Raw genomic sequence first — 15152 nt, 5'->3', positions numbered from 1 at the left:
TCTTGAAAAGATGTTATTCAGAAATGCCAAATAAGAAGTCCTTAAATCTGGTCAATGTTTTTCATTGGAGGGAGGTATTGTGAAGCCAACATGTGAAGTAAAGGTCATGAGTGCTTGAGTCAGTGGGACTTGAGGAGGAGGAATCCAGAGTGTTCCTCACCAGCCTGTGACTCTAGCCTGCATACTTAACCCATAAGGGCCTCAGTTTCCTCACCTGGAAACAGCTCCACTCAGGAGAGCTATAAAATCCCACTGCACGGGGGAGGGACTGGCATGTGTCTATTCTGCACACTAATTGTCCCACCCTCTTCCCCTAAATGTTCAGAAACTAGGTAACAGTTTTTGGCATCTTCCTCAAAGGCAGCTGGGATCTGGAGAAATAAAAGAGAGCCGCAGAGAGCATCACTTGGTTGGCCAGCTGCTCATGAGAATGATAGGTAAAACTGAAATTTTTCAAATGGAAATGCCAATTTTGCCTAACTTTTCATAAGACATTTTGGTTTTGCTTAAAAGCAAATTACCTTAGAAATGAACATACCCAGCTCCCCTATTTATTTAAGCAAAATTTAGCAAATATTTTTGGGAGCCAACTTAATGCCTGACACTACACTAGCTGCTGTGCCCTGGAAGACAGCCTGCTCTCTGGGCCCTTCGAGGAGCAGGGGTGGCTGGTTAGGATACACAGGAGGGCATCACGGTCTGCGTGCTGCTGGATGGGGTGTGTTCAAGGACAAAGTGGGAGTTGTAGGCAGGTTTGGGAGGCAGGCAAGGGTGTGAGGGCTGGTGTCATGGAAAATCTGGCGAGTTCCGTCACGGGAACATGGCTGGGTGGGGCGGACTGCGCCAGGAAGGAAGAACAGTCAGCGGGACTGCATCTCTCAAACGTGGGCTTGACAACCAGTGTCCAGCTCTGTGATGAAGCAAAAACCACTCTTTACAAAAGTATTCATGGACTGAGGCTCGTTCAGAGGGAACGAGGGAGAGAAAAGTGAGCTTTTAATACAACTGGGGAACTCCAGTATTTAAAAATTACTTGCAAAAGATAATAAAATAATCCAATGAGAATGGAGCAATGGAATTCCAGAGAAGTAGATATAATGAGTTATAAATGGAGCAGGGACACCTCCCTGGGAGACTGGCTTGATGAAAGCAGTAAGTAAGAATGAGTAACATTTATTGAGCCATGGCTAAGTGCCAGCTGCTTCATGTTTTGCACACGTTGACTCACTTCACACATCACAACTCTGTGATGTGGGTTCTGTTACTACCCTGTCAGGAGGCTCTCTCCCTCCCTTGCCTATTCCCCTTTCCTGCACTTATCACCATCGAATACACAATGGATTTTATTTATTTACTATTATAATTATTATTAAAATACGGCTTTTATTGATTTCAGAGAGAGGAAGGGAGAGGGAGAGAGAGATAGAAACATCAGTGATGAGAGTCATGGATCAGCTGCCTCCTGCACGCCCCCATGAGGGATTGAGCCCACAACCCAAGCATGTGCCCTGACTGGGAATCGAACCGTGACCTCCAGGTTCATAGGTTGATGCTCAACCACTGAGCCATGCTGGCCAGGCTTACTCTTATTTTTTATTTGTCTCTCTCTTTCTGCTAGAATGGACTCTCCTTAAGGTCAGGGATATTTGACATAGTAGGAGCTCATTAAATATTGGTGAATGAAGGAATGATAAAAACTGAGGTACAGAGTTGTTTATAACTTGCCTCAAACCACACAGCCAGGGAGTGTCAGGACCTGGAAGCAAGGGAGTGAACAGCTAAGAGGGCCTTTAGTGAGATGGTGATCTCAGCAACGGATAACAGAACCGAGGGCGGAGGGACTGGAGCCTGGAAAGAATAGGCTTAAAAAATTCTTTGATTCACTTATCTGTTCATTCAACTATTCAGCAAATATTTACTGAGCACCTACTATGTGCCAAGCATTGTTTCAGGCCCTGGGGAAATACCGGTGGACAAGCCAGAAAGTGTCCTGCACTCGGAGGGGAAGGGACGGAAATAAGTGAAAACAGAATAATTTCAGGGATGAAAACGCTGGGATGACATTAGAACAGGGCGATGTGACAAAGAGTAACTGGGGGTGCAGAGCACTGTCAGCTGGGATCCCTGGCAAGGCCTCTCTAAGGAGATGGATAAGCAGATTCCTGCGGCAGGAAGCTCCAGAAGTTAAGCTGAGAACGAGGGAGACAGGAAGGCAGAGGTAAGGGAAGGGTCAGGAGTGGAGGCAGGAGAGGGAAGGAAGCCCAGAAAGTTTAGGCGGAAATGACAGTTCTGCACAGGAAACAGAGAGTTCACAGCCGGGAGAAAGCCAGGGTCACCCGTTGACCAAAGTCTAGCCAGGATCAGAGCCAAGCGGTTAAAGAAATTGTCCAGAAAACCACATCTGACTTTAAACCAAGATCCCAAACCAGAAAAGATCCTGCTTTGGGTGGCCAGCTGAGGGGCAGGAGCAGAAGGTGCCACATAGAGTAACAGGATGGTGGGCAAAGGGGAAGGACCTTTATATTACAAGAGAATTCAGGTCAAGCATGAAAGTGCCTTACACTGAACTGCAATTGTCCCCCACAATTCGTGCACGCTTTGTATGTCTGGGTAGAGCTGAGGAGCCATTGGAGATAAGAGTGGCCTCAGAGAACATCTAACACAGATGATGCCTGCCCGTGCTGGGGACCAGGCCAGTGATCCCCAACCTGAGCAAACATAGACTCATTGGGAGTGTTTGTAAAAATGCAGATGACTGGGCCCCACTCCTAGGGATTCCCATTTATTAAGTCCAGGATGGCTCAGGAATCTGCACCTGTGCTGCAAGTGTTCTCCAGATGGGGCCGCACCTTGAGAATGTGTTCAAGGAGCCACTGTTAGGCTTCAGGAGGTCCGTGGACCCCTAGGAATGGAAGGAAGAGTGTGTGGCTGCATATATGTACATTTCTTTTTCTGGGGAGAGGGTCCATATCATTAGAAAACTCTCAGCAACTTAAGAACCACTGATCTAGCCCCGTCCCTTGTCTTACAGAGTAGGAAACAGAGTCCCAGGAATGTAAGTGCCCGGCCTGACCCACACAGCTGGAGCACAGCGCAGATGCACCATCTTGACAAACTCTCTTTCCAAGCCCCTCCCTCGCTCTCTTCTCCCACAAAGGTGGCAGAGAGATGCAGGAAGGGGGTTAAGTACCTGGGGGCAAAGCCATCTAGGACCTGGCCCCAGATGGGCCAGATCAGCAGAGTGGAGGGTTAGAATGAGGGGCCTCAGCTCACTCACCTGTGCTGCCCCCAGGCCCTGACCCTGTGGAATCCTGCCTGCAGTAGGCCTTTAGCCAGGACAGGGCATCCGCTGTCTGTCGGGTGCTTGGTGGTGCAGGAGTGGCGCCCCCGGGCAGAGCCGCCTCCCTACGCCTGAGCAGGCAGTGGTGCCAGCCTCCCTGCCAGCACTCAGCGGCCCACTCATCTGCTTCCTCAGGCCAGCCTGGATCATGGCCCCACCTCTGCTAGGATGCCCAGGCCATGCTTCCTCTTGGGCCCTCCTCCCAGCCCTCGTTCCCCGCCCCCCCATCGCTCACTCCAGCAGGCTCCTCACATTAAGCATGTGTCCTGTCCTCTAGTTTTGGCCCAAATTCTTCAGACTCTGGCCTCGCCCTGAGCTTCTGGCTTCACCAGCCCTGCTCCCCTCTCTTTCCTGAATTAGTAACTCACCATCTTGGCCTTTTGGCCTCTTTTTTTGTCCCTGCTATTCTGTCCTGGTGACAAGGAACCTCCAGTACAGGCCCCAGCTGGCACCCTGTCCTCTCCCCACCCTGCTGGATGGTCCAACCTGCTACTCAAGGTCTAAACAGATGCGGAGTGGGACCTCTCCTTCTGCAGGGTAAGCACATCAGGAAGTTGGCCTGACTGACACCCTTTCTCTGCCTTTACGTGCGAACCCGTCTCAGAGTCTGGCTGGGGGACCGCAGTTCACCCTGCCATTCCAGGTCCTCTCAATCTTGCGTCCCCAGTCTGCTCGCCAGTCCCTCCTCTTCTGTCCCTTTCTTGTCCTTTCTTCTTCCTCTCCTTTCCATCCTTCTCCCACCCGGTAGCCCTCCCTTGGCCCTCCCTGGCATTGCTTAGCCAGACAGCAATGCTCAGGAATAAAAGGTGCCTGAGCTCTTTGTGCTGGCTAATGCCACCTTTGTTTTGGTGCCAGGTTTGTTTTGGAGGCAGCTGTCCAGGAAGGCTGGATGGCGGGGCAGCCTGCAGAGCACACGAGGAAAGCAGGCTGCTCTGTCATTTTCCCAGCAGCTTCCCCCAGCCCCTGGGCGATGGCTCAGGCGCCTTGCCTTTCACAGGGGAGGAAGCGAGCTCAGCGCTCGGGAGGCTGGCCCGGGTTCCCAATTAAATCGGCGCAGAGGTGGAGGTGAACCGGAGCTCGCAGGCTGAGCGCTGTCCAGGCCGCTGCGTGGAGCAGGATCACAGCCCACTGTCACTCCAAGCCTCAGGCAGGGCGGTCACAGCGTGGACACCGACACTTGGCAGTTTCTGGTAAGCTGCACTAGGCTTTCCTGTTCATTCTTTATCCCGTAAAGGAGTTGCACAGCTAATTTCTTGGTGGGGATTAATCATTTGCTCTCCAGCCTAGGACTTCCCCTTGCTCATGTCCTGCCCCTGGTTTCACTAGTCCCAGGGATTTGGGAGGATTTGGGAGGGCGGGACATTCCTCCCTCCCCTCCTCCCCCTCCCCAACTGCAGCCTGCAGTCGGGACCAATGAAAGCAAAGTACCTCATCCACCCGGTGACTAAGAACTCCGGGTATTTAAGAGGTGGTGGGAATGGGCCAAAATCGGCTTTTGCGTTCTGTGCTGACAGGCACACTCCCGTCGGACCGGGGCCCTCCCGAGCTGCAGCGTGAAGGGGAAAGCGGCCCCCAGCCTCCCTGCCACCATGTGCTACGGCAAGTGCGCACGGTGCATCGGGCAGTCCCTGGTGGGGCTCGCCGTCCTCTGCATTGTCGCTAACATTCTGCTCTACTTTCCCAACGGGGAGACAAAGTATGCCTCCGAAAACCACCTCAGCAAGTTCGTGTGGTACTTCTCTGGCATCCTAGGAGGGGGCTTGCTGGTAAGTTGTTCAAAATTATTGCAACCTGCAAAAATCCTCTGCTGTTGAATGTGATGCTTTCTTGTGTCTTCATGGAAAGTTCTCTGAAATGCCTGTTTCCAAATCCAGTGGTTTGTGTTCATTCTTCTTTTGAAAGCAGATTATGCAAAAGTTGACACAAGTATAATATACTAATTCTTTGGCTGTTGCTTTACAAAATCCTCTTTCAACTGAACGTGAACTATCTTTCTGCTAAACTCTCTTACTTTACAACTAGAAACAGATACTAGCTGTTAAATCAGATTTGAGAAACTGGAGTTTCTAGTCCTGAAGCCAGCAGTCCTAGATCAGTTTTGCCTTAGGGAGCTGGGAGGAGTCGGCTGGCTTTCTGTCTAAATCAACAGACCCTGGGATCCCAAATCTCTGCTGTTTGTTCTCAGGCATCTGCAACAGAAAAGAAAAAAAATGGATTGTGAGTGCACTGCTATTTAGAAAGAACTATAAATTTCTTCTTTTATGTGATCCTAGGGTGTGGTGTCTAGGAAAAAGCCCGCAGTCAGCATCGGATCAGGGTCTGAAGCTAGTAGTGGAATGTGTTGTTTTTTCCAAGGTTTGTTTTTAATTGAAGTGAGAGGAATTTGCCTGCCAAGTTTGGAGCTGAAAATATTAGCTTTAACTACAGCATGGAAAGAATGTGTACAAACTTAAGTTTGCTACTTTAAACTTCTGGGATTGAGACTTTTAAAGAGAAGTTTTATAGAATTGCTAATACTGGACAAAATAGTTTTCTTAGTCAAATACAGGATATTTAACCTTGATATACTAATTATGGTTTGATAAATCTGCTTTGAATTTAAACATTACTATCACATTAACATAATCATTTGTGCTTAAATATTATTGCATTTGTTTAAGCTTCTTTTAATCAAACTCAAAGTATTTCATACTTTCTTTATTTAAAGAGCTTTGTTAAAAGCTACAACCATACAATCGTATCTTCAAAGAAGCAGTTCACTTTTAGTATTACAGAGCTTTCCTCTCTCCCACTTAAAAACAAAAACAAAAAAGGTTTCAGTTACTCTGTTAAAGATTGTTGGTATGGTCTATGTTTTACAATAAAAAACAAATCAGATTTAAAGACAAGGTTCAATAGTTCCAAAACGGCAGCAGCAAAAACAAACGAAGCCCCAGCAGTTGCGGCTGGGACTATGCTAGGAACTCAGGGGAACAAACACATTCAGAAGTTATTGTTTCAGCCTTCCCAGGCCACACCCTCACCCTAAAGAATGCTCGGGCACATGACGAGAAAACAAGCAGACACTACATTTAGAGGGGTTTTTCTCTTCGTCATTTTACATTATTTGAGATACTTGATCAATTTAATGCAAAGCCAGTCAACAATGTCAGGAACAGATATATTGTACCAACGGTGCTTAACGTGACCCTTATGGACTTGGGGAAACACAGTGACTTTCATTTGCTTGTTTTCTAACCAGATATTCCTGCCAGCATTTGTCTTCATGGGCCTGGAGGAAGACGACTGCTGCGGCTGCTGCGGCAGTGACAACTGTGGCAAGAGATGCGTGGTAGGTCCTGCCCAGCGGGGAGGCTGGTTTCCGCGGCCTGGGCGCGGGCACCCTGTGGCTCACCCACCTCCCGTGTCTCCCCCCCAGATGCTTTCTTCCGTGCTGGCCGCTGTCATCGGAATCGCAGGGTCTGGCTACTGCGTCATCGTGGCAGCCCTGGGCTTAGCGGCAGGACCTCTGTGCCTGGACTCCTCCAACCAGTGGAACTATACCTTCCTCGACACCGAGGGACAGTGAGTAATTTCTCCGCACAGAGCACACACACCTACCCACCGCATGTGCACGGTGGCGGCCCCGTCAAGCTAAAGGGCGTCACTCACCCGGTCATCCAGCCGCTCAGCCGGGCCCCGGCGCTCGCTCAGGCCTGGATTAGGGCGCCTGAGGGGCCCTGCTCAGCCCCGACCTGGGGGGGCTCCAAGGCTTCTTAATGGCCACCCTGGCGCAGTCCTCATGAGAACCCTACTAGGTGGCTTCCGCTGTGGCCCCTGTTTTAAAGAGGCGGAAACAAAGACAGAGAGATGAAGTAACTTAACCAAAGCCACATTGCTGGGACACGCGGTCAGGATTCGAACCCATGCAGCCTGGCTGTAGAGTTTGTGCTCATGGATAGTATGTACACTATTTCAGAACAATTGGCTGTTTCTACTATTTTATAAGAAAATATCATGGATCCTTATATGGATGGAAACTATGTGAATTTAACCAAAGCCTAGGAAAGTCATACTATCCCTCCCTCCCACAACCCACCCACATATAACTGTTGCTCCCCTACGTACAATGCACTTATTTAAAGAGATCAAGCTTTATCCACAATTTTAACATCAGGACGATTTCAGATGTTCCATTGTTTTATGTTGATACTTATTTCTTGTCTTATATTAACAAAAGAACAGAAACAGCTGATAGAAAATGATGTACATTATAATAAGTGAGTGACATCCTTCTTTGAATTTTGAAAGGTTTGGAGAGACATGAGTAAAAATAATGCGAATAATGAAGTTTAATTGCCTTTATATTATGAAGAATATCCCCCATGAATTGTATAGCATGTAGTAAGGTCATAAGGTCGAGTATGGAATTAGATAAACCTGAGTTTGACCCCAGCTCTGCATTTAGTCTCTAAGTGGGCAGGAAATCATGAACTGAGCTCTCTGCATTTTAGTTACTTCATCTGTAAAATAAAACTAATGGCAGTTGTCAGTGAGATGCTTTATGTAAAATACGTGTCACAGAAGCTGACACACGGTGGGCGCCACCAATGTTGGCTGTTAATATTCTCTACTAGCTTACGATGGAACTAGCCCAATGGTGGCCTATGAAGGAAAATTAGCACTTACTGGAGTTTAAAATTTTGGTGTTCAGAAATTGTGATTTTGTTGTTGTACTGAATGTACTAGTATTGGTTATTCATGTATGCACAGACATACAAAACTACTGCAAAAAGCCATCTCTAAAAAACAGTTATGACTAATGTAGTTGCAATGCAAGGAGAGGTGAGGGCTATCACTCAATTTTTTTATGGCTGTTTGATTATATGTCCCTCCCATGATTCACCTCAGCTTCTACAAGAAACCTTCTGCTTCTATGTCATTCCTCATCTTAGCCTGTCCAGAGATTGCAACATGGAGAATACCTAATGGTCACAAGCCAGTGATTAGTTGCTCAATAGCCAAGTGGGGCCAAATAATTTTTTTTATGTTTTGTCCTGAAATTACAGGTTTTTGTTTCAGTGACATGCAGAAAGACAGGGCCTGAAGGACAGAATATTTTGTAATCGGCAAACTGACTTTCTGATTGGCTCAGTGAACCATTCCAAAGTTAGGTCTCTAATTCCCAGCCCCTTTGTTCTGTTGTGGTGGGAAGAAGTGAAAAGGAAAGAATCATATCCAACCTCTGTGGAATTAAGTCAACCCCAGGCTTTCCCACATAATTAAATCCAATTTCATTAAGGATTCAAATACTCTATGATGTAGCAAAGGTCAAAATTCTAGGAGAGGAATGAGAATTTTTCAAACTGTAAGAATATCCAGGTTTTAGAAACTCTCCTAAGAATTTACATATATATTCAGATATGACCTCAGCATTATTTCCTTACATTTCTCAGAGTGGCTTTGGATTGCTATGTATCATTCAATTACTTTAAAAATGTGTTGAGAACCTAATGTGTGCCAGATAGTGGTCTAGGGGCAGGACATACAATGATGAAAGATCTGGTTTCTACCTTCATGAAGCTCAGACTTCTGGGAAAGCTACGTAAGTAGGTCTTCTCCTGGCCTTTCATTCCTCTGTGACTGTAATGTTAGGTTTCATTCCTCTGTGGCCTTTCACACTTGGTTTACCTGATTAGTATACCTGCTGTGTTGAGATTGCCTCTGTATGTTCCCTTAAGCTGTGTTTTTCCAGGACAGAGCCCCTGCCCCGTTCACTGTTGCACCCCCAGCCCTGGCTTGATGTCTCACTCACACGGAGTGCTCAATACCCTGTGTTGAATTTTATGTTTCTCATGGCAACAAGATATGGGCTAAATTGTCATATTGTGGAATGACATGGATTGGAAGAATTTGAGATAGGCCATTGAATTAATTCATTCCTTTTTTTCTGAATGAAAAAACATCCCACAAAAAGTAGCTTCTGAGGCGTCCCATCAGGTGTGGTCATGTGGTCTGTTTTTATCCACAGATACCTTCTGGATAGATCCACATGGTCCCAGTGCCTTGAACCCCAGCACGTTGTGGAGTGGAACGTCTCTCTGTTTTCTATCCTCTTGGCGCTTGGTGGGATTGAATTCATCTTGTGTCTCATTCAAGTAATAAATGGGTTGCTTGGAGGCATATGTGGCTACTGCTGTACTCACCATCAGGTAAGAACCTGCGAGAAGAGGTCGCAGCCTGGCCCTCGCGTGGTCAGTTACCACAATGCACCATCACGCAGAGAGAAAGGCAAAATTAAACGTGGCTCAGCCTACCAGCACTTATTCCTACATTGTCGTCGTGAAGCACTTACGGCCTTCCGTTTTGCTCTCAATAATGTCTCCTTGAACGCCACGGTCGCTGGGTTACCGTGGTTCTTCATAGTTGGCTCTGTGGATATGGGAAACCGCCACCCGTAGACAAAGTGCCCCATTCAGGAGCTAACCCACTGCTCTGCCTGCAGACACAAAAGAAATGTGCTCGCTTTGCTTCTCTCATTTTCCCAACTAGTTTTCAAGAATAATAGCCAACATTCATTGCACTAGGCATGGTGCTAAACCTGTATTTCAGATGAGGCTGTGACTCAGAGATGAAGCAATATGCCTAAAATCACCTAGTCAGGCAGTAACAGGCTCCCAGCCCTCGGTCATTTTATGCCACAGCCCCTGCTCTTAACCTGTGTGCAATAGTTGCTGTTCTGTTCGGTTTTCTACAGTACTTCCTAAAAGGGAGTCATAAAAAGCCCGAACAGCTAAGCATAGAGAAGCACTAGTGGCCTTTTGATAGCAGCTCACGAAAAGCCTTTCATTGGGAAAGAAAACCAGGAAGCAGTTGTTTCCTGGGGATAGGATTTTGGAGAGAAATATGCATTTGCTAGTAGTGGGGAATGTTCTTGTTTCTATGGCCTCCTAAAAATTATAAATTATTGAATTGATAGAAGTTCAGCTTTGGTCCAATTTGGGGTGTTGTTGTTTTATGTCTTATTCCATAAAACAGGATTAAACAGAAATTTATTGAGCGCGTATTTTTCTAATCATTTACTTCTCTGGTTCAAGGTCTCTTAACTTTCTTTGAAAATAAGACAAAACCCAATGAACACTAAAAGCCCATTGTTACCGTAAAAAACTTCACTGTAAATAAATGGAAACTTTCTATAATATTTGAAGGGAAGTTAAAATAAAAACCTAGTATGCCTTATCAGGCAAGTCCAGAAAGATTAATAATTTCCTTGGGAGTTCGCCAAATTCCCGGGAAAACAAAGGAGTGGGAATCCTTTACCATGGAGCTGTTTCCCGCACTGTGGTTTGGGAGAGGCAGAGAAGAGTCCTCTTGGGATTACTGTAAGGACCTATCTTTAGCCTTGAGCTTCATATAAGGCGAAATTTAAATTCGGTGAAGCCCCACTGGACTTCAGCTCTCATGCAATTTGGGGACAGGCATAATATGTCGATGACTTGAAGTTACTGTAGTGGTTCAGCAGAGTGACACTCTTCCCTGGAGGGAGCAAACAGTCCCCCTGGGTTTACATCTGAGTCACAGCAGGAGTGGCTGCTTTCCCAACACGGCAGAGCAGATCTGTTACCTTTGTTTCTAAGACAAAAGTGACTTTCAGAGGGCAAGGTTTTTAGTGGAGATGAGTCAACTGGGGAACCCAGTAGCATTTAATTAGAAGGGTTACCCACACTGAGCCCACCGCTGTGCGAAACTCCCATGGCATTGTCTCTAAAATCCCTGAGATTAAAAACCTCCCCAACATGTTCAATGCGAGCTCAGCATTGCTAAGCTACAGTTTCCATGGCCCCTTCTGCAGCTCTTACTCCGAGAGGACAGCGGGTCTGCCTGGTTTGTTTAGGAAACATTTTGTGAGCATTGTCTAACGCTCAGAACTGTTGGCCAAAGCTCTGCTGAAGCTGAGATCAGTCGGCTTCATGCTTAAGACAGGAATTTAAAAGGCTGACATGTCATCATTGTTTGTTTAGCCTGTTTGTAACCTAATGCACATTTCATTTTCTTTACAGCAATATGACTGTTAGAAGAACCACCCCAAGACAGGACCACCGTCTTTATTTCATTGTAATTTATATATTTTACTTGTATTAATTTGTAAAACTTCGCACTCGTGTATCATACTTCTTATATTCCCCTTTTATATGTGTGTGTAAAGACTGGCATCTTCATGTGATGTCAGTGTTTGCACTCAGCAAACAAACATTTTTTTAAGGAATGAGAAAATGAAACACACTCTGGAGGGAATTTCCAGGTGTAGTGACGGTCCTCAGCGTATCTGAGATAAACTGACTTGAAGTAATGTTTTTGAGAAACGTTACGACGAGAACTGTTACATCCCGATTACCGCTGTATATATGTGCTCCTGTTTATTAAATGGAAGATTTCTAGTTGCTTTTTTTTTAAGACCATGAAGGAGAAAAATCCAACAACTTGAAAAGATGATTTTCACTGTTTATATGGTGTTTCCCATTGATAGGCCTCTGACCTGGGCCTCTGAGCTGCTTTGCGATCTGGGAGGGACAGCGCCTCGCCAGAGAGGAGGCCCACTCACCATGCTCTCGGCCAAACGAATGAGCCCAGCGGGCAGGTCCCGTGTTCCTGCCCTGTGCGAAGCTTTTGTTCTTCAAAGACAAGCACTCAGGGTCATGCATTTAAGAAGAGAAAGGCCTGGATGATTAGACAGGAAGAAAATTGGGAAACGGAATAAAGCAGTTGATCAGCACGATCCGAAAACGGGGGAGAAGGGAGGTGGGGCAGGCAGACCACAAGAAATACCCCAAACTTGCTTGTTTAAGTCAACAAAATAAAATATTCACTATCACTTTTTTTTTTTTGCTTAGTTTCATTGTCCTTTGTTTAAAATTTCTTTTTCCTCCCTATTTTTTTCCAGTCTGCAGGCTGTGAAACCCCTATTGCTGGGCGCTTTGTGTTTCCTGGTTTCTTTTTCCCACTTTCCCTCCCTGGCCCTTTCCCTCCTCTCCTACCTCTTCTGCGACCCACGCATTGTCCTTGCTCTGCCATCCCTGGGGCCCTCACCCTCGTTTGGCAGCTTCCTTTCTGCTGGGTGCTGCAAGCCTCAGGTTCCTGGGGGGCAGGGGGAACAGACATTTTCTTCCTTGATATTTTATGGCAGTTGTACAGAGTTAGGCTCTTTCCAGAGACAGGATCTCCTGATCTATTTATTGGGAATTGTCTTTAGAAATGTTCTGCTTTCAGTGTTGTCCAAGGATGGAGCGAAGCTGTAATGGCCACTGTAACGGGAAGGAATCTTCAGACCAACAAACGCAGCAGGCAACTCCATAGAATATAACAGGACATATTGCAGGGTAATTTACTTATGGGGACTTTGGGTTGGAGCAGAACACACAACCCGACAATTGTGACAAACTCCTGTCACTGTATTTTTAAAAAATAGTATAACAAGTACTAATAATTGACAAGACACAGGGACAAAGACTGCAGTAGCGTCAGGGGCCATGCCTTCTGGTGATCTTGTGATAGATGATTATTTATAATCGATGCTATCATCAGTTTGATGTTTATCTCCAGTTGTCACGCCTTCCTAACAAAAATATTTATGGCTACATTTTAAGGGACACAGATGTGATCAACTAAAAGGCTTTGATATGATTGCCAAGAATAGCGAGTGAGCTTGGTGAAAGGTCATGGCATGAAGCAAAAAATGAAATGAAGTCTGGGACACAGAGATGGAGTTGGTTTTCTTGTATCTACATCTCTACAGGTGTTTATTTGCCTGGGCAGCAGACAGCGGTTAATAAAGCAGCTTTGCTGGCTCAGACAGAAGAGCGCCTCCTGCCTGGGAGGCACCCAACAATGCCTGGGAACCCTTTCTCCACAGAAGAAGGGTTCTAATTTTTTTTGTCCCCGTGTCCTTCTGGCATTCTGTTAATGCCTACAGATTTTTTTGAAGGATACTGTTTAAAAAGAATAGCCTTGGCCAGGGAACTCAGTTGGTTAGAACGGCATCCCTATACACCAAGGTTGTGGATTCGATCCCTGGTTAGGGCACATACATTGAATGAATAAATAAGGGAAACAACAAATCTGTGTTTCTCCTTCCCCCTCTCTCTCTCTAAAAAATAAAATAAAATAAATAAAAATTAATAAATTAAAAAATTAAAAGTGAATAAAGAAAGCATATAGGAGCACAAAGTAAACAAATATATTGAAATATTTTATCAAAATATTTTTGAAAATTATGACATAGCTGTCTTGATGGCCAGCTCCATCACATCGATGTCTGTGCGCAGGAAAGCAGTGATCACGTGTGATCTAGCAGAGGTCTAATGAGTGGGTCTAAGAGCTACTGTACTTTGCAACATGATTCCAATTGATGAAATTTTGAGATACCCAAGACAATTTTAATGTGGTACGAAAATAATATGTAACTTTGCATTGTTGATAAAAGCATGATCAATATTGCTAATAGTACTGTGATTTGTTGCATGCAGTCATAATAAAGGAATACTAAGTGTTCATTAGAGGTTAATAAAAATAATGACTTTTTCCCCCATTCAAGTTTAACACTCCCTTTTACAGATATCTATCCATGGGCCTCTTGGGAGTTCTTGGACCAGGTTAAGAACCTTCTCAAAAAAGAGGCATAGTGATCAGGTATAAGTGTCTTGTTTTCCTAAATGAGCCCTGAAAGGAAATGGCATAGTAATTATTAACCATGATAGTAATAATAGCAGCCACTGAGTTCCTTCAATGTGTCAGCTACTGTACTTGTTTTCTACACATATTATCTCACTGAAATCCCTCAACAGCCGTAGAAAGTGGTGCTTGTTTCCATTTTAGAGTCAAAGCTCAGAGAGATTAAGTAATCTGCCCAAGGCCATACATTTTGCAAGTGATAAAACTGTGATCCAAATCCAGGTCTAATGTAAAAACCCAGGCTATTTAGCTCCTCTTGCTGGTCCTGCACCTCTGTAGCCCCTGCCCAGGTGCTGGGATCTTAGCTCCTCCAGCACTGACTTGGCCTTGCCACCTGCCTAGGGGCTTTGACAGGCCCCTGTAACCCCCCATCACCCCTCTCCCAGGGCCCACATTGGAGTGGTTCACTTTCCCCTGGGTGGTAAATTTTAAATAATAAGCATTGCCATTGGCCAAAGCAAATAGCTTATCCAAGTCACTGGCTGTCCTGGATCTGTAATACTCTAAACCCCTCAATTTGGCTGTAAATTCCCTCAGGGATTCTGAAACAGCTCATTATCACCTGGCAACATAAAACAATGTAAATGCTGTAGAATCTGGATCACCTGAATAGCACACATGGCCTCAAGGTTAGATAGTTCAATCTAAGGGTCATAGGAAGTAGTAACCGAATTTACCGTGGTTACCAAATTTACAAATAACTGCTCGCATAAAGGAAACCTCTTGAACTGAAATCTAAGAAAATTGATGGGTTGTTGCTTTCAGTACCACTTTTTTCTTACTGGTACATGAGAATGCTCCGGTTACTTTCCCTCTGATGCTTAACCTCTGTGGGAACAGACATGGGGTTTGGTGCAACTTTCCAGAAAAGCTACAATCTATAAAGTCAGCACATCTTTTAACCCAGTATTTTTACTTTTAGAAATTTATTTTAAGAGAATCATCAAAGATGTTCAGTTTCTAGGGATAATTTTGGTAATATTATTTATACCAAGAAAAATGACAAGAGCCTAAAATCTTAACAGGGAACTGGTTTGATCAAATGTCAGCACAATGAAGTTATATATTTATATTTAATATATATAAACTAAATGGTAATTATGAT

General features: G+C 45.2%; 1 protein-coding gene across 2 annotated transcripts; it reads left to right on the top strand.

Moving 5' to 3' along the window:
• The first annotated feature begins 4833 nt into the window (after window positions 1–4833).
• TM4SF1 (transmembrane 4 L six family member 1) lies at window positions 4834–12203 on the top strand. 2 transcript variants are annotated; one of them, XM_087818078.1, is made up of 5 exons: window positions 4834–5106; window positions 6582–6671; window positions 6759–6904; window positions 9351–9531; window positions 12000–12203. In XM_087818078.1, exons 1-5 carry the CDS (start codon window positions 4930–4932, stop codon window positions 12075–12077), a joined length of 672 nt encoding a protein of 223 aa, XP_087674204.1. In that variant the 5' UTR covers window positions 4834–4929; the 3' UTR covers window positions 12078–12203. The 2 variants fall into 2 exon arrangements, with proteins under 2 accessions (XP_087674204.1, XP_016077030.1); XM_016221544.2 differs by lacking the exon at window positions 12000–12203 and adding an exon at window positions 11380–11757.
• The last annotated feature ends 2949 nt before the right edge of the window (window positions 12204–15152 follow it).

The sequence above is a fragment of the Miniopterus natalensis genome, chromosome 6 (genome assembly GCF_054644295.1).
Source record: "Miniopterus natalensis isolate mMinNat1 chromosome 6, mMinNat1.hap1, whole genome shotgun sequence".
NCBI classification, from domain to species: Eukaryota; Metazoa; Chordata; class Mammalia; order Chiroptera; family Miniopteridae; genus Miniopterus; species Miniopterus natalensis.
The sequence above is the reverse complement of the archived record's forward strand: the minus strand, read 5'-3'. Positions and strand labels throughout refer to the sequence as shown.

Coding starts and splice junctions, on each gene's coding strand:
- TM4SF1 (XM_087818078.1), top strand. CDS start 4,930: ATGTGCTACGGCAAGTGCGCACGGTGCATCGGGCAGTCCCTGGTGGGG. Junction 6,672..6,758: donor ACTGTGGCAAGAGATGCGTG/GTAGGTCCTGCC, acceptor TCTCCCCCCCAG/ATGCTTTCTTCCGTGCTGGC. Junction 6,905..9,350: donor TTCCTCGACACCGAGGGACA/GTGAGTAATTTC, acceptor TTTTATCCACAG/ATACCTTCTGGATAGATCCA.